Source organism: Puntigrus tetrazona, chromosome 2, assembly GCF_018831695.1.
Source record: "Puntigrus tetrazona isolate hp1 chromosome 2, ASM1883169v1, whole genome shotgun sequence".
Classification (NCBI taxonomy): domain Eukaryota; kingdom Metazoa; phylum Chordata; class Actinopteri; order Cypriniformes; family Cyprinidae; genus Puntigrus; species Puntigrus tetrazona.
This window is the reverse complement of record NC_056700.1, coordinates 11,691,097-11,709,448: the sequence shown is the minus strand read 5'-3', so window position 1 is coordinate 11,709,448 and position 18,352 is coordinate 11,691,097. Positions and strand designations below refer to the sequence as shown.

Here is an 18,352-nt window from a genome sequence, read left to right as displayed (position 1 = left end):
ACACCCCTGAAATAGGCCAATTTATAATTTCTAAACTAATTATTAATAGAAACACCAGAAAAAAACAGTTTTCTGACTGTGCTGAGCACCGCCGGGTGTTATGGGTGTTCACATTGTACAGGTCAAGGCTTCAGATTAGATTTGCCATTCATTAATTTATTGACATAAGTGCTGGGTTTACCATTACTTCTAATAAATGTTTGACATATTATTTATACATTTTCAGAATGTTCAGATATGAAATTCAGTAAGTTAAATTGTAAAGTTGTAATTGTAAAGGATCTAAACACATAATGCAAGATTATTAATGTATTATTTCTTATTGTAATGTATTAATACATTGTAGAATCCATGGAAGATGTTTAGCTAGATTAATATCTGAATAGATTTTCTCCATGCATCCAAATTCTGTGAAGCATTCTGAAAATTATTCAAACAGATGGCTGAAGAGCAAGCCAGGTAATATGTAAATCTCTTGCAAAGCTTATGCAATGTTTAATTGTGGCGATATATCTCAAATGTATTCATTATAACATTAAGGTACAGTTGAAATTACCTTGTTTAGGAACTATTATGCAGCACGAATAAGTTTTTAATTTCATATCGCTCTCTTCATCTTAGATCTATATCATTTCATATCCAACCAATAAATTCCAGAACCTACCGACGAATCCTATTGAAAACATTGAGATAAATATAGAGTTACATATAGAAAGCTATATCAGTGCAGAGGTGAGATATAATTGCTAAATCTGTCACTGCCATGACTCACCAATCATTCTGCATGTAGGTAGAAACCGTATTATACGGTTCTCCTATAATTCATCACAAACTCTTTGACCGCTTGCCACAGATTCTTTGACGTTTTTCCATAAAGTATGAATTCAATCCATTGAACAGGATCTAAGCTCAGCTTAGCTGCTTAGCTGTGAAGTTTTAATGAAGCACAGAAGATTAAACCACACAACTAATGAGCAAGACACACTTACGCAACCACATACTCATGGTTATCTCTGTGCCCCCTGGCTGTCTCTTCTCGTCTCTCCCGACAGATAATAAAGAGCATTCTGTATACAGGCACCTGACAAGGTGTGCAGGTCTATTTAAAGCTAATGGGCCTGTTAGGTTGAGCTGAGCCCGCTTCAGGCGTCAGTTACCGGAGAAGACATTTTTCATGAGAGAAGAGCGTGGAGGGGCTTGGTCCCAGTCATGCCTGAAATTCTATGGTCCGTATTCTTGATGAAAGTAGAGATCTTTCATCTCTTAGCACCTCTGCCCTCCTCAGTCTCCAACTGTCACATAGTCACCACCAGCCGGTTTTCTCACTCCAGGCCCACACTAACCTCCAAGTAAAAGCTTCTCCATTATAGTTTCGCTGCATGTCATAGACTAAGTAAATGTGGCAATGTCATGACCCAAAGAGACAGCTAGACAGGGACTCATTTATCTTAAGGCACGATTGGGGCAGGAATCCAGTGTCTATTTCGGAAACACTCGGATGAACAATGATGCACCCCAAAAGCAGGTCACAGCAAAGAGATTGGCTTTTACAGTCCAAAGCTTTTAATACAAATGCTGTCAGATTCAGACACAACTTAGAAGTCAGTTAAAGGAAAAGAAAACTCATTCTGGAGTGTAATTTGGGAAAATGTCCCAGTGAAATGGTTTAAAAGCATATGAACTGTGCATTCGTCTTTCTTTTCTTTGTGAACCATTTTTGGTTTGTTAGAGGCCTAGCACAATTTTTAGCCCGTAAAGTGCATATATAATTGTTGTTGCATGCCAGATATTTCACAGCTTGTTAAACTGCGCTGTCTGCCTCCCAAATGGACTATGTTGCACAGTCTGTTCCCGAGGAGAGCCATTTCTAAACCTTCTCCCTCTTTATAAACATTTCTGTAATGTAATATATTGATCTATTTCTTGGGGGGGCTCTTTTTTATATATAACTATGTAAACAAAATCCTGGAGGGTATTCTAACTTTCTTGAACCCCATCCAAAAATACATTAGGCTTCCTGCTATATGTCAAAACACAGAAACAATGTTTATAGCCATTTAAGAATCCAGTGCACACTTCTGGATTTGCTTGCATACATTGCGCCAATCTGTCAGAGTCTACGTTTTATCAAGATTTGTTATATTGCATTATATATTCAGAAAATATTATATTCAGTAATATAATAACATCCATACAAATCACACTCGGCATTCCTCTGAACTGAATCAGCTACTTTTAGAATGTTTGTAATATATATCGCACTACAAAAACAGGTCACAGATTGCCCTTGGAATCATATGGCAAGCAAATGAAATAACAGAATGTTTAAAGAAAAGCTGAGCTCATTGGAAAAGGCTTTCTCTCAGTATGAAAGCAGTAAGTCGAGCCACAAGGTCAGCCCCTCACCCAAAATCAACATTTGCAGCAGGGGACATGAGATTCCTGGAGCCTTTTGGTTCTGAGACCCTTCATCCGAATGACACTAATAGGACATTTTGCATTAAATTTGTTCGTTTAGCAGGTGCTTTTATCCAAATGAGAATAACACGAGAAAAAGCAATTTATTCAAATTGCAAAAGGCTAGCTCGTTAGTGAATGAAGTTCATTTTTGTGAAGATTCGAATGGATTTCTTGAGGTTAAGGTTAGGAGTTCATCCCTCTACTGATTTTAATTATGAAATAGCATGAGTGGATGCAACAAAAGTGATGTTAAGTGACAAAGACAGATGTCTGACAGGCAGATTTTTGTCTTTCATTTATGGAATATTTTGCTTTCCGTGGTGAAACCCACACCACAGTTCCACATATACTTCAACCACTGCAGCAATTTCTGTTGAAAAGGTAATCTCTTCGGTTTACTTGAAATGCTGAGGGAAAATGTATATAGTGCAACCACTATAGAGAAAAATCAATTTTTCCTGCTATGCATGCGCAGAGTAGCATGTGGTGGTATTTATTTGTCCTCCATACAATGTATGCCAGCACTTCCATTGACTTGGTTTGTTTTCTGAGACTATACTGCTGTCCCAGATCTGCTCACTGAATTACTCTGACCCCTCCCCTTTAGTCACAGCTGTCTGTGCTCTGCGTCTGCAGTCAGCCTACAGCTTGGACGGAACATCAACAAGGGGAGGGGAATATATATCAAAATTGGCCAGGCCACAGAGAGGAGCAAAGCCACCATCAGGATTCAATTAAATCCCAGAGGGGCCGGTGGGAAAGAGAGTGGAGAAAGACAGAGGAGTCAGCTGCTGAGACGGAAAGGAAGTAAAGAGCTCTTTCACTCAGGAAGAAGACTGAATGTCAAGAATCTGGTGCGCTGCCCGTTCTTCATTGTTCACCATGAGAGATGGTCAAAGTCAGGCCACTGGGCTGCTGTTGCCCACTGGCAAACAAACACAGTAGCCATTGTGCTTCCATGTCAGGGGTCAGCGCTGAAGCATGAAGGCCTCCACATCAGAGAGCTGGATCCCAGCCATGAAAGATGACCCCTCTGTTCTGCCTCAAAGCCGTATGAGTAAAATCCACACAGACTGACTCTAATGAACATGATCTTTCTTCTCATGGCCTTTTAATGAGCACAGATTTGTGGCTACACTCTAAAACACTCCTAGTTCTATAATGGTGTAAAACAGAACTTCTCAGGTCACTAGATGTCAGGTGAGGGAGGACTTCAAATCCATGCCCCAGAGAAGGACAATTAAAGTAGTTGTTATGGTTGTTCCACTCTATCAAGTGTGAATAATGAATGAAAAACAACCAAAGAAGATAAGCAGAACTCGTGCAGTGGAATGGCAGGGCACAGAGGAGCCAAGAGAAACTGCTGCTTGTTTAAACTAGGTTTATAGTTGTCAGAAAGCATGTTATAATTAGTGTTTACTGCATGTGTTACCAAACTCTCCGGAGCCGGTGCAAACTTCACACTCAGAACGACAGCTTTACCTCATGCTCATACCCACAGAGGAGTAAACTGAAAATGCACACATTTTATTAGACCCAATCAACATCTTGTAGAGGTGTCTCTTCTTCTATGAAGGGATGTGATGCAAGGTATGTATGAATTTTATGAATTTTATTGGAGTTTGTTAATATATTCGTCTCACCTCTTAGATGCTAAAACTCAAAATAAATAAAATGAGACACAAATTGTAGATGTGATAGATAGATAGATAGATAGATAGATAGATAGATAGATAGATAGATAGATAGATAGATAGATAGATAGATAGATAAGTTAAAAGTAAGAAGAAGAATAAGTAAAGAAGAATCTTCCACTTATATAAGACTTATATAAAGATGTGAATATTCTGAATGATCAATGCACATCAAACTCTTTTACTTTTTTCATGTACTTACTTCGGATACATAATTTCTCACTCCATTTGTTTCTGAAATCTTTTCCTTTTTTAAAACTAAAAGAAAATAGTGATTAAAGACGATGGAAGTTCATAGAAGGTCTACGGTACACCTCATTCTGTCTGAGCCAAGAATAACAGTGACTTAAGGCTGCTGGATACAGAATAACTTATTAAGTGTCTGCTTTAGTAGTCTGCAGGATGACAGAGGCCTGTATTTCCAGCTGCTGAGTCCAGAAAGTACAATCCTAATCAAAGGCTCTTGATCCAATGCCTTGGTGGCCTTGAAAGCCACAGCCGCATCTAGCCCTGGTAGACAAACCAGAAACTGACACACACACACAGTTTTTTCCATATGAAAATTTATGTTGAGTGAAGTACCAGTGTTTAAATTTCAGCATTGCTCTCTCTTGCATTACCACAGTCTGGCTTTGAATATCATTAATAAAACATTGATATTAATTCAAACATTTTTCTCAACCTCTGGCATGACAGAACCTGCATTATGAGGTACACTGGAAAGTCTGGGCAGTCACGTAGGTGGACAGTATCCTATACTTACACAACATGCTTCAGAACTGTCTGCAAATCCCAAGTATAAAAAGCTGATGATCCGACGTGTTAACATGAGGCTGAAATAGAATGCGCTACTGTCGAGACTAATGGCACCAACACAGCTGGACATGAAATGGCACAGGGCGATGTGTTCATTCTATCATGCTGATGCAGTGCCAGTTTTGGTGTGAAAGGCCCTTTAGCTGAGCACAGACATTCTTTCTGTGGTTACAGTTTTTATTATTTGACCTTTTCAAATGGCATTTATATAATACGTAATTGCTATGACACTATATACGGAATCGCAAGCCGAAAATAACAATTATCTCTCAAAATGTAAGGGTCCTATAATAACATGTTTGAAAATAGCATCAACAACTAAAGCACATACTGTATCAACACTAGCTGTCTACACTCTCTGTCAGCTTCACACCTTTCCTTGTTTGACTGATGGCTTTTCTGAGTAAGCTTACGCAGTGTTTTTTTTTTTTTTTTTCAACAAACGAACTGAAAAGCAACCTTGTTTTAGGAAGTGGGTTATGTGACATATCAGCATGACTCCTTTTTGGTTTACCTAAAATGGCTCCGGGCTGCCATTTAATGACCACAGATAGACCTGCAAACCTCTTCTCTGTGAGTCTTTAAAACACCTCTTTGAAATAAAGTGCATTGCAGCCGAACTATGGACTAGAATACAAACACATAAATCTTTCGGTTTTGGGCTGCTGCTTTAAAGAGGAGGACTGGCAACTCAGACGATACTTCAGCCAACAAACCTCAAAGGGATCATTTACAACTGATGAATCACATCTCCTTGTATTTCTGTGAGCCATTAAATAAGCTGCTAGCTAAATAAATCCCAAGACAGTCAATACAGTGTGGAACGGCTAATACTAAAAAAGTTTTCTCAAGAGGAAATGGCAACGGCAAGAACTTCAGAAAACAGCTAATTTTTTGTAACCGTTGAGTATCCTAAAGATGTTTTGTGATATTAGTGACAATCAGTGGGATCAGAAGAGGCAAAAATGTAAATTGACAGAGTAAACAAAACGATTAAAAAATGTATTCAATTAGAATTCACACAAATTAAGAGCTCTAGCATTTAACAGATGACATAACACTCTGTTACTGTTATAATCGACATTCTTGGTGCAAAAGGGCTGCTTTTTTTTAACTAAAATTTAGGTTACATTTCAGGTCCAAGGTCCAATTCTCATTATTAACAAACCATTAATTTGACACATATTAACTCAAGGTAAGGTAGGTTTTGAATTCAGGAATTGGGTAGATTTAGGGATGCAAAATATGTTCTTGCAAAAAATCGCTAATGAACCAATATGTTACTAATAGCTAAGCAGCCGATATCAACTAGTGTTTTGTTGAAGTTAACTAAGGTTGTCAAAACCTCTGCTGAAACATGCATTTGTGCAAGAAACCAAATAATACACCTGTGACCCTGGACTCCAAAAGCAGTCATATGTGTTAAAATTATTTAATTAAATAGAAAATATTTGGCCAAGATACAACTATTTGGAAGCATGCATATTACTAATCAGACATGAAGTTTTGATATATTCGTGGTATGAAATGTACAAAATATCACATATCTTTAGTTATTGTCCTAATGATTTTAGAAAAAATGCTTAGCAAAACACTTTTGCTGCTATTGAGGTGGGATACGGGTAAGGTTAGGGACAAGTTTGGTGGTCTGGTATAGGTTTTATGGTGGGTTAAGGTGTAATGAATGGGTCAACAGTGTAATTACAAATTTACAGTTTACAAAAGTACAGAAGTTACATATAGGTATTTTTAATATATAAGTACAATGTAACAACATTTATGTACACAACAAGTGCATTGTACCAAATGATTAATTTAAATGTAAGTGTAGAGCCACCAAATACAAAAAGTGTGACCTAAAAATCAATTATTTTGACCCATTTTTGGCTATAGCTGCAAATATACCCAAATATATACTTAGGACTGCAGGGTCCAGGGTCCATTTGCATACCTGCCTTTGATCAAATTCAAGTAACTTCTCAACTTCCGGTGAAGCGATATATAGCTATTTCTTTTGAAGCACCCGTTGGACTGGGTATATTTGAACATGCCATTAAAAAAACATGCAGGAAAACCTAAAGAAATTGAGGTTGAAAGCAAACAGAGAGTTGAATGGAGATTGACCATGGGCTGAAAAGCAGAAGCAAATAAAAGAGAATAACGGAATAAAAGGCAAAGCGAGATGCAGAGATCTAGCATTGCTGAAGGTTGTCAGCTGAAGGATGGGTGCGACGTTCTCTCGGCTGTTGATAAATGTCTGCAGTGATGTGTGCTAGGCTCTGAGCCAGACTGCTTTTTGCTCCAGCACCCATAAATACCGTGCAGGCTGCCTGTTCATCACCACCAGCGCCACCGTTCTGCCTAGAAAATGCAACACTCTTCCCTCTTCTTGCATCACTCCTCTCCCCTCCAGAAGAGCGAGGCCCTGGTACAATGGAATTATTGTCACGTATGTCTCACAGAAGGTTCAAAGTGAAGGCTAGGTCTACTACTATGATCCCAGAGGCAAACTGGAAAAGAGAATGTCTTAAGGGATCACAGTACCTGATTTTTGAAGCACCAACAGTGGGGATCAAACCATAACGCTCCCGGCTGGTGGCCCATTTCTCTCACAATTCCTGTCTGATTTTTATCAGCCCACACTATCATTACCATCAACTTCCACTATCACTGTCCTCTCCCTTTAATATCACTCTTTTCTCTCGCCTCTATCGCTCTGATCCCGCTTTGGAGATAACAACAATAGCAGAGAAAGAACTGCTAGAATCCTGTCAGAGCCGGCGACAGCCGTTCATTTATGAACAACACGGCTGTCAAGATGTTTTTAATGGCATTAACGGGCGCATAATTCTAATGCTAATCAGTTATCTCGTGCCGATGGTGAACTGTCTAACCCTATACAGTTTGTATTTGGATGGAGCATCAATATGTCATGTTTAACAAGAAGACATCAAAAACAGCTTTGAAGTGAAAGATCTCTGTTGCACACTGTATCTTCTTCCATCAGCCCTTTGATTACATGGAGATCTGGAGCAGAATAAGGGCAGCTTGCCGAGGGGAGTGTCAGTGTGGAATTTGCAGGAATCTGATCTGGATGACTGTACAAGCGTACCTTCACTTCCATGAAACAATCCTTTGTGTGCAACTCCTTCAACTGTGGCACCGCTTGGCACAGGACCAAGAACGAGGAAGAGCATTGTGTACTCTACACACACTCCTCATGTCCTGTCACTTAACCCTCTCTGACTCGCAAAACAGACTGACTGAAATGACACGTTTTTAACAACCTACCGTGCATAAAGTCCTGTTAAATTCAAAGAAATAAATAGACGCCGTAAATGCTGTAAGCATTCGACTAGTATGCATGGGTAAGACATTTTTGACGACAGCTGCAAGTTGTAACTCTTCACGTGTTGATTTCGGAGACAGGAATGTCAGACTGCACACCTCTTTATTTGCCAGAGATGAAAAACAAAAGCAAGACGCATGTATGTGTGTGTGTGTGTGTGTGTGTGTTCTCTGCCTACAAGGGATGTAGCAGGGACAGTGGAGCACCTTCTCTAGTAAAGTGGAAGCAGATGTGCACAGGAAAGCTTCTATTTTGTGTACAGTTTGAAGGTATAACGTAAGAAAGAAACTTTTCTGCTAGACGTCTTTCTGATTGAATTGTGAAAGCATTGGATGAAAACAAAAACATAGCCCACGATGACATTTAGGAAAGCTGCTTGAGTTCTGTAATGCAAAGAACACTGGATCAAAGTTTCCAAGACAAAAAGGTGTATATGTACATACTATCCGTGAAACATATTAAAGAAATATATGAATGCACTCAATGTTGTTATCCATATTTAGGGCTTTTTATTTGAACTGTAAATGGGATACATCAACTCTGCCTGTTTGTACAAGTTCATCATGTCATCTGAATGAGAAGACAGGTGGAGGTTAGCGTGGCTTCGCTGGGATGCCTGAGGGTTATATCTACATGTTTTTAGATTTTGCAGGACGCTTTCTTGCATGGATTACAGATCCTCTGCGCTCTGTTCCTTCCTTTATATGTTTATATTTTTAGAGATTTGTAATTGAAGCTGCTAAATGAAGGTTGCAGGTAGGCTACATTGATTTTGCACATCCTTAATTAGCTAAGTATCCATAACCATGACAGAACATGGTATTTTAAGATTTGCAATTCATTTTCAGAATTCATTTACAGCTCTAATCCATTTTCAGTCGAATACTCCATGATCCCTTTCATTTCTGCACATTATTACCAGAATCCAGTGTACTCTGCTGCTATGGAAACTAGCTTCTGCGTGTAGTGACCAAACAACTGCCCATCTGGATATCAACACGGTACTGTCTTCAATTAAATGCAGTCATGCTTCTAAAACAAATTCCACTTTACGTGTTTATCTAAAATTATTGTCATCATTTACTCATCCTAAAATGTTCGTTTGTTCATCACACAGGGCTATGTGACTTGGAATGCAGCAAAATAATTGCATGGAAGACTTTTATGCTACAATTATGTTTTATTACAAAATAAATGCAATTGTGATCAGTTACAGTTATTGGAAGAAAAATTGTAATTTACAATTGCTTAAATTACAATTACAGTTATTTGTAATGTTAATGATTACAAAGGGGGGTTACATCTTAATATCTTCACAGACTTTGCCAAAATTGACTTTTCTACTATATGAGACACCAATATTTCAGGAGTTTAGGACAAAGTAGACAAATTAGGACAAACAGGCAACCTGGTACAAAAATTTGTACATTGGTGCACTTTTTGTGCAACACCATTTTTATGTACCTTACTGCATGTTTACCTGCGGTCTCAAAGAGAAATGATTGGCACTAAAACACCTTTGCACGTTTTTGTTACGTTGCTCCAGTTACATATTGTGACGGTTCAGAATTAAAATATTTAGAGACTGTCACTAAAAGTTAACGCTCTGTCATACTGGAAATATGCCCTACACCAAATTCAACCTTAATCCTACTTAATAGTGTTAACAAATGCAAAACTAATATCAAAAGGCAGCCATGCCAATTCATGCCAAAAACATGCCAATTCAACTTCCTTTTATGCAGGTTAGACCAGTTTTGTCGAACAGTAGTTATACAGGATTCGAACCGAGCTTTCCATTGTCTAAGTGCAACACCCTATCATGTGAACTACGAAGTAAACCTACAGTACTGTCTGAAAATCCCTAGATATGAAGCTGCTTATGTGTGCTAACGTTCAAAAACACCAGTTTTCAAATTTCCCAGTATATTAATATCATGTCATGACATACATAACATGACGTACTTTTAGAAATTGTGCGGAAATTATGCTTTATTAATCAAAACCCTGTGAATTTACGTGAAAAGGAATAAAAGATGCCTGAGTTTTACTGCCTCTAGTGTTCATTTCTTTGGGAACTGCAGTGAGTGACATGTACTTACTGCTCCATATTTTGTGTCTCTAAAAGGTGAGACCAGGTAGCAAATAGCACACATACTTATTCAATAACTACTTTATTTTTCATTTGGGTTCATACATATGCTTTTATTTATTTAAGATTAATAGTTATTTTTTTCTAAGGCATTCTTAGATGCCGGTGTTTCCTATGCAACCATTTAATTTCAAAAACAGTATCATAGCTATTGAACTATATCTTATTATTTTAAATCTGTATTTATCCTCAAAACGATTTTTAAATCTGTATTTAACCTCAAAACGGGTAACTTGTAATATGCAACCTCTTAAATTTCCAAATGATCCTTTCTAACGCTGCTTATGTTCATCTTCTTGGAGTATCCCAGACAGCTGGTCTCCGATCGAGTTAATAAGAGAGCAGCTCAAACATCCTGCTAAACATCTTTTTTTTGCATTTTCACCAAAGAAAGAAAGCCATACAGGTTTGCGATGACACGGAGCAGTTAAACGATGACAGAATTTTAATTTAGGGAGTCATTTGTTCCTTTAAACAGCACTGGGGCCTAAAGGAGTAATCATCTGTGCTCAGATTCTAAATTTCATTTCTCACGGGACACGAGAGCTCGGTGACTCTCAGTCAAAGCTGCCGATAGGGGTATCAAAGAACTTTAATCTCAAAAACTCATTAAAGTCGCTCTGCTTTGGATTAACACACTAAGGGCCTGGACAAAGGAGTCTTTTGACTTTTAAGGACTTTCTGTGACTTCATCTGTCCTTCTCCTTGCTCTCAGATGGAGCTGCAGTGAATGAAGGTTGGCCGATGTTTCTCTGCTGATTGGAGCCAGCAGTGCAAACTCCAGCCCAGAGGAACATGATGAGAGATGATGTCATTGTGAGTAAAACAATCTCTGTCTCTCGTTCAGGGTGTATAAAAGATGCCCCATATGGAGAAATAAGCCTCCTGTTTTTTTAACAAGCTGTTCAGAGAGCCAAGTGTTACTGATCCAAGTAACACCATGTGAAGGGAATTATGGTAGTTTTTTTTTCTCTAGTTGTCTCACATCTCTTCTCATGGGTGTTTCCTTGGATTTGCCTTTCTATAGCTTTGCCAATATCCATTATCAAAGCTTATAAAGCAAGTGTGAGTCTTTTTACAGTTGTTTCTTTCCATTGATGTGATGTTGTGTGTGTTGCTCCCTAAATGGGTGTTTTTTTTACGATTACGGTAAATTTTACGATGCATCAGGTATTTCACAAAATAAAACAAATTTGTATTTAATTTGGCGATTTTTGGTGAGAAAATGAAAGCAGTAAATAAAATAGAAACGCATGTCGCCAAGTTTGAACGCTTCCAAACCTCAGAATTTGATTTCACTTGCGTTTATTCATTGAATCTTATCAGTAACCGTACGTTTTATTGTGTGGTATCTGTGTATTAAGAGGCCATGTCTCCTCATTCCAGTCTATGCCATCCTGACACTAACCTCTCAAAATCTGCTGTGTCTCTACAACACAAGATTCAGATCAGTCAACCTGTCAACACGGAGCATATTTTGGAGCCAAAGAAGAGTCTGAAAGGGTCACTGTCCCCCTTGCTGTACCTTTCACCGGCGAGAACTCTGCAACCCTGACTGAGAACAGGACAGGAATGGCATGAGCCAGCGACAAAAAACATCCAGACCTTCAGTACTACTGCTGGCCTCAGTGCTCATAACTGATGTCCAACGGAGGAGATCTGGTTAAAAGTAATCTGTATTGCTTGTTTACTTCACTTATACCATGCCAGTTGTCACTTGAAGAGAACAATAGATTAACCATTATGTGTGAAGAGACGATTTACTTGTTAAGAGGGATAGTGAAACATTTTAGTCTGTTCATTTTCATCTGCACTAAAACAAAAACTGTTGTCAGATAACCAAAAATACAAAAAATGAACAAATTGCTTATTCAAAACTCGAAAAATATAGTGGATTCCAAAAGTCTGTAATTGAAAATCAGGTTGAGCGCAGCACTGGTGCTCATGAACTTTTCGAGTTTCTGTTAAACCTAATGATTATGTTCTCCTGCATGATTTAAAATTATCCAAAGAGCACCTGACCTTTCATAAAAGGACATCTGACTGCATGCACAGAGTCACATCAATGGCACAGTTTAACTTCTCAGTGGCCTTAAAATCAGGGTTGCCATGCTTTCACAGCAAACCCCTCCCAGTTGCTTCTCAAAACTAATGCAAAACTAGCTCAATCGCTTTTCAGTTGTAAGTCCTAATAATAATTTCCATTCTGGTGGGGTAAAATGTATTTTGTCAGGGTTTCCATGATTCCAAGTCACATTGCAGTGGTTAAATATCACGTTAATATTACATTAGCCCATGGAAAGGCTGTACCCAATTTTGCAGGAAATCTGCAGACTTGGCAACACTGCTAAAAACCTTATTCTGAAATGTTTTGTATTGATTTTACATCATATTTTTGAGTTTTTTTCAGACACCACTGTAATCAATTTGACTGAACATCTCAGTTGGTATAACCAAGTTAGAGCATTTTGACAAAGCTGGCAAGACCCCTTGGTCTAACTAGTTTCCATGTTCAAAACCAGCTTGACCACTTTAAACCTCATGTTAGTCATTGGTATGTGTCCACACCTTTGAAGAAGTAACTCCCCTGTTCATTTGTGGGGGATATGACGTCTCTTAAATGTCATTTAAAAAGCAAAAATTAGTGGTGAGATGGCCACAAACAAGAAGTAGGTCCAGGTGTAACAGCTGAATTTTCTCGTGGCATTTTGTGTTTAAGAGGTTGGAGGTAAGCACAATGATCTTTTGAGTTTTAACCTGATTTAGCACAGATCACTAACTGAGAAAGAAAGACAGCAGTGATTGTTTTTAATGGTGTGAGCATGTGTTTACCATCATTCTTCTTTTCAGTCTTTTAAAGCCTCCTATAATCCTGTAGTCATAATACTTTTGGTCTCGTTAAAATTATTTTCACACCACAGATGGTTTCATTTAGAAAAAGTTTGATTTATTATGGATATTTAGGCCACAGGCTAACATCTACTTTCAGTGCTAGCCGTATGCTAGCTATCCTGAAGAAAATTATTTTCATACAGATATAGCATTGCTCTGTAGATTACTGAGAGTTTTTTTTTCGAATTTAGTTTGAAATGGGTTCCTCGCTTCGACGTCGTTCCATCCTTGACGTCTCCTCAGCAGATATTTTTTAAACCAAAATCGTTTAACAAAAGCAAACATTTGCAAGCCTCAATTGTCTCATAATAAGAGAGGAGCGATGATAGATAATGCAGAAACAACAGTTATGAAGACCAAAGAGGCCAGTGTATTGCAAAAACCCTCTTTTCCTCCGACTTGGCAGTCCTCGCTGAGCTAGCCACAGTCTTTTTCCAATTACAATAATCACTGCACAGAAGTAACAAAAATCCTGAACGGCTAGGGATGGTTTGGACAGAAGAGCTCAGTGCCCATGCACTGCATACATGGACTGCGGTGAGGAGAGATTATGGTAAACTCAAACCTATCATTAAAACCTGTCTGGTTTTCAGCTCAACACAGACTTTACTCACTTGGCATATGCTAAATATGTAATTTTTGTGACACAATCCATTTCGTCAGCTGTAACGAAATGCAACATCAGATTTTTCTAAGCAGGACACTGCTTTACTATTTACCGTATCAGCCTTGAGTATCCAGCCCTGTTGGTCAATATGGCTTCTTACTCATTTACTTAATACAATTAAAATAAACTGTCTTAATTCGTAGATTCAATTACACAAAATTAGTGTGTATTTATCACGATGTCGTTCTGCAAGTGAACGGTATGTCTGCCCTAAAGAGGCATAAAATCACTTTCACAGACTTTTATATTAACTGTTGCCTCAAACTCGATCTTCATCTTCGGCTAAAAAGTCAAAACACGTCTCTTTCATCTACACTTGACCCAACTATAGCTTTGTATTCTATTTCTTTTCTATTTCTTTTTATCTATACATGAATTTAACCCTGCTACACGTACTGCTTGAGACTAACCGGACTTGTCACAGCAGTGTTTTAATGTTTATTAGCATTTGTTCATATTAAAGGTTTAACCGAACAAATGTTCTGTAGTCCTCATATGTAAGCGGTCGCGTGAGGATTTTTTCCTCATAACAACACTGACCTCTAGTGTTGGACACTTGACATGACTATCGAGGTCAAAAAGTAAAACTAATCAACGCCTAATATCGCTGGAAAAATGTCACAATACTCATTTACACTAAATGTAATCTTAACTCGATTTCTGATCTTTAAAAAATTTTTTTACATTTGTATTGGAGCATGAAATTATATCGTGTTGCAAATTTTTAATTCTTTGCTTCACAGTTTAATGAAATGAAATGACCTAATTAGTGATCATGAATGCGCATTAAATAATGCGTTAAATATGCACTTGCACTATTATCTTTGTATGCGCAGTATGCAGTGATTCTGTGCATGTAATAAAGACTACATTTCCCAGAATGCTATTAGGCATTTCACAGGAAGTAACAGTAACTTCAAAAAAAAAAATCTTTGTAGAATTGCTCAATGTCATATTGTCTAACCCCTTGATAGCTGCAGAGAGAAAAGAAGAGAGACATCACTTCATGATGAAGCTGCTTGGCGGTATTACCTTGTTATTAGCAATAGCTGTTGCCTTTTACATCTACATCCCATTACCTAGGACAATCTCAGAACCATGGAAACTGATGGTGTTGGATGCCACATTCAGGGGAGTTGTGATGATGGTAAGTAGCAAATTTTAAACAGCAGAAGAAGAGATGATTGACTGGGAAGCTTTTCTATTCTATTCTAAACTGAAACAGCAGGCTGTGTTTCCTAATTGGAGGACATATGTATTTTCAACTAAATCTTTATAGTAATAATATAAGCTTGTATATTTGTTTTGGTATTAAACTTAAGTGAAACCTAACTTATTGTTGCACTGAGTGCCTAAAATCTAACCAGAGCTGATAAAATTACATTGTATGAACAACATAAAACCTGACAACATCCACCAGTAACTAATAATAGAGGACCATCTGTTTCTGAAGATCTGTTGTTAAAGAATGACATTGATTTGCCTGTTCAGTTTTAACTTTGTCCAACTTGGCAACACAATAGATAATACCCAAGAGCAGGATAAAATGTTCCCTATTCACTGCCTTCATGAACTTTACCCTCTTTTTCAATGCCTTGGCATTTGTTCTCCTTGTGAATGCACCAAAAATATAATGCAAACTGCATTTCAAAACCATAATGAGGGGAACGGTTAGTTTGGTTCACTGATTACTGACCCTTTTGTTTTGTAGGGAGATGTTGCTCACTCGCTGGGAGTGAGCCACAGAGTCCACGTTATCAACTCTGCCATTGTCAATTTTGAGCGTCTGGTGCCGATCACGAACCAAGAGATCCAGATCGAAGACATCCTGTTTGATGGAGTGCATGTACGCGTATATCAGCCTTCTAGCAAAGACGGAAAGCTGAGGAGATCAGTAATGTTCATCCACGGAGGTGGATGGGCCTTGGGCGCTCCAAGTATGTCCAAGTGTTTCCTTGTGAACCGTTATATACTTATTGATGAAATGCTGTCGTACTCATTAAAACCCTACGTGAGCTGTTTTCATGTGACTGCTTTATTTGCCCTCAGAATTGGGGTCATATGACAGTCTTTGCAGACAGATGGCAGCTGATCTGGACGCAGTGGTTGTGACTGTGGAGTGAGTATTAGTCTCGTTCGAATCGAAATCTGCGGTTTTGATCAGCCTTGCTGAGGGTTGATTTTGTGCAGCTATCGCATGGCTCCTGATGTGCACTTCCCAGTGCAGTACGACGAGTGCGTGAGGGCCGCTAAGCATTTCCTGAGGCCAGAAGTGCTGGAGAAGTATTCGGTCGATCCGGAGCGAGTGGCCGTGTGTGGAGACAGTGCTGGAGGAAACCTGGCCGCCGCAGTCGCTCAGCGGGTACACTGCTTACAAATACAAAACCTGCAAAAACACCTCAGATATAGCTGTAGCCCATAATGTTTGTGTGCTATATTCCATGGACACCCAAAGCCTAAGGCGGCTTTATGTAGAAAATGATACGATCTGTTGACCACTGTGACGCGATCATTAAAAAACAGATCCAGTGAAAAGAATCATTATTTAGACTTTTGAGAACTCAAAGATTTATTCAGAACTCAGGGTCACGGTGAGCACTGAAAATCTTGACATGTGGAAACGGGCTACATATAAAATAGTTAGTTTTTTTTTTATTCTAACATTAAAATACATAGTTTTTGTATGAACTTTCATATGTTGGAGCCTAAACGTAGTCGCTAGCGAGACGTGCTTACGCTAATCGACATGTTTCTTTTTTCTCACTAGAATGGAATAGACAACGCTACTGTGAAATTCAAAGTGCAGGTCTTGGTTTACCCCGTGCTTCAGGCGTTAGATTTCAACACAGCTTCCTATCAGCAGAACCACAATGTCCCCATCCTGTATCGCAGGTTAATGGCCCGTTTTTGGCTGGAGTACGTAGGTGCCGACCTTGACCTTATGCACTCTCTTATGATAAACAACCACACAGCCCAAGACCGAAACCTGATGCCCTTGATCCGTTCAAAACTGGATTGGACCACTCTCATCCCCGAACGACTGATAAAGAATTATAAGCCCGTGTTTCCGAAGTCAGGCTCTCTGGGTATCTCAAAGGATATACCGGCGTTCCTGGATGCCAGAGCTGCTCCGTTACTGGCGGAGGATGAGGTTTTGCGTAAGGTGCCGCGCGCTTACATTATGACCGGTGAGCATGACGTTTTGAGGGACGATGGGATGATGTATGCTCGCAGGCTGGAGCTGGCAGGGGTCTCTGTCACTAACGAACATTACGAAGATGGTTTTCACGGCTGCGTGAGCTTTGCTTTTTGGCCCTGCTACTTCTCTGTGGGAATAAGGGCGGTGCAGAATTATATCGCTTGGCTTGACGAACATTTGTAGTTGTATTTAAAATCTGTCTGTTAGGGACTTGGCACACTGTGATGCAATCTTTTGCAACACAACAGAGGATTTGTATTGTGCATCGATCAAAGAAATTATGTTCTTGTATTTTAAAAGAACAGTATTAGGAATTTCAAATATTGACTAACACGTTTAGGTTTATATATTTTTTATAACTAATTTACTAAGAAACAAATGAGGGGTTATAAGAGCCACAAAGGAATTTAGCTTGAACCGATGCTCTGTTGTGACTCCGTTAACATACACAAGTATGTGCCCATGCTATATCAGCAGTTAAAGTGATCGTAAGATTCATGTCCATTCAAATTGTGCTCGTCTTTACTAACGTCTATTGCATTAACAAACACAGAAGCCATATTGTCATGCATTTCAATTGATACTTTCACTCTAAAGACCTGAAATGAATTATCATTTTCCTATTGTGAATAAAGTTGGAACATGCATAGAAGCTGCAATTAAAGGTAACAAAAACTTTGCCTACTTATTCTAGAACAAATATATATATATATATATGCATGTTTTTTTTTAAATCTTACACCTGTTATACTTAAAACAACAGCATTTAGGTTAGCTATTCCTTTGATCAGCACAATAAAGTGTTTTATGACAAAAGTTGGAAGCAAAATGTTCTGTAGCTACATTCATGTATCAGAATGATGCATGTTAAAAAAAAACATATTGTGGTGCAAGAATTATCAACTTTTCAGTAATTGTAAAAGTAATAGCTGTAGGGCAATCATGCAAATTTAAATTGACCTTATGCCAAAAATGTGCATTTTGTCGTTTGAATGAGAATTACAGCTATTAATTTAATGTAGCACTATTGCCCCCTAGCGGTTAAACCTGAATATGAATCATATTTGAGCTGTATTATACACACACACACACACACACACACACACACACACACACACACACA

General features: G+C 38.5%; 1 protein-coding gene across 1 annotated transcript; it reads left to right on the top strand.

The window, feature by feature from the left end:
- Window positions 1–14,970: 14,970 nt before the first annotated feature.
- Window positions 14,971–17,898, top strand: nceh1a (neutral cholesterol ester hydrolase 1a). The gene is made up of 5 exons (XM_043253700.1): window positions 14,971–15,177; window positions 15,742–15,967; window positions 16,080–16,149; window positions 16,221–16,392; window positions 16,798–17,898. The coding sequence occupies exons 1-5, from the start codon at window positions 15,037–15,039 to the stop codon at window positions 17,410–17,412; spliced, it is 1,224 nt and encodes a 407-aa protein (XP_043109635.1). The 5' UTR covers window positions 14,971–15,036; the 3' UTR covers window positions 17,413–17,898.
- The last annotated feature ends 454 nt before the right edge of the window (window positions 17,899–18,352 follow it).

Bases quoted from the DNA above. Each gene is read 5' to 3' on its own strand.
- nceh1a (XM_043253700.1), top strand. From the start codon at position 15,037: ATGATGAAGCTGCTTGGCGGTATTACCTTGTTATTAGCAATAGCTGTT. The intron at 15,178-15,741 runs GTAAGTAGCAAA...TTTGTTTTGTAG, and splicing joins TCAGGGGAGTTGTGATGATG to GGAGATGTTGCTCACTCGCT. The intron at 16,393-16,797 runs GTACACTGCTTA...TTTTCTCACTAG, and splicing joins CCGCCGCAGTCGCTCAGCGG to AATGGAATAGACAACGCTAC.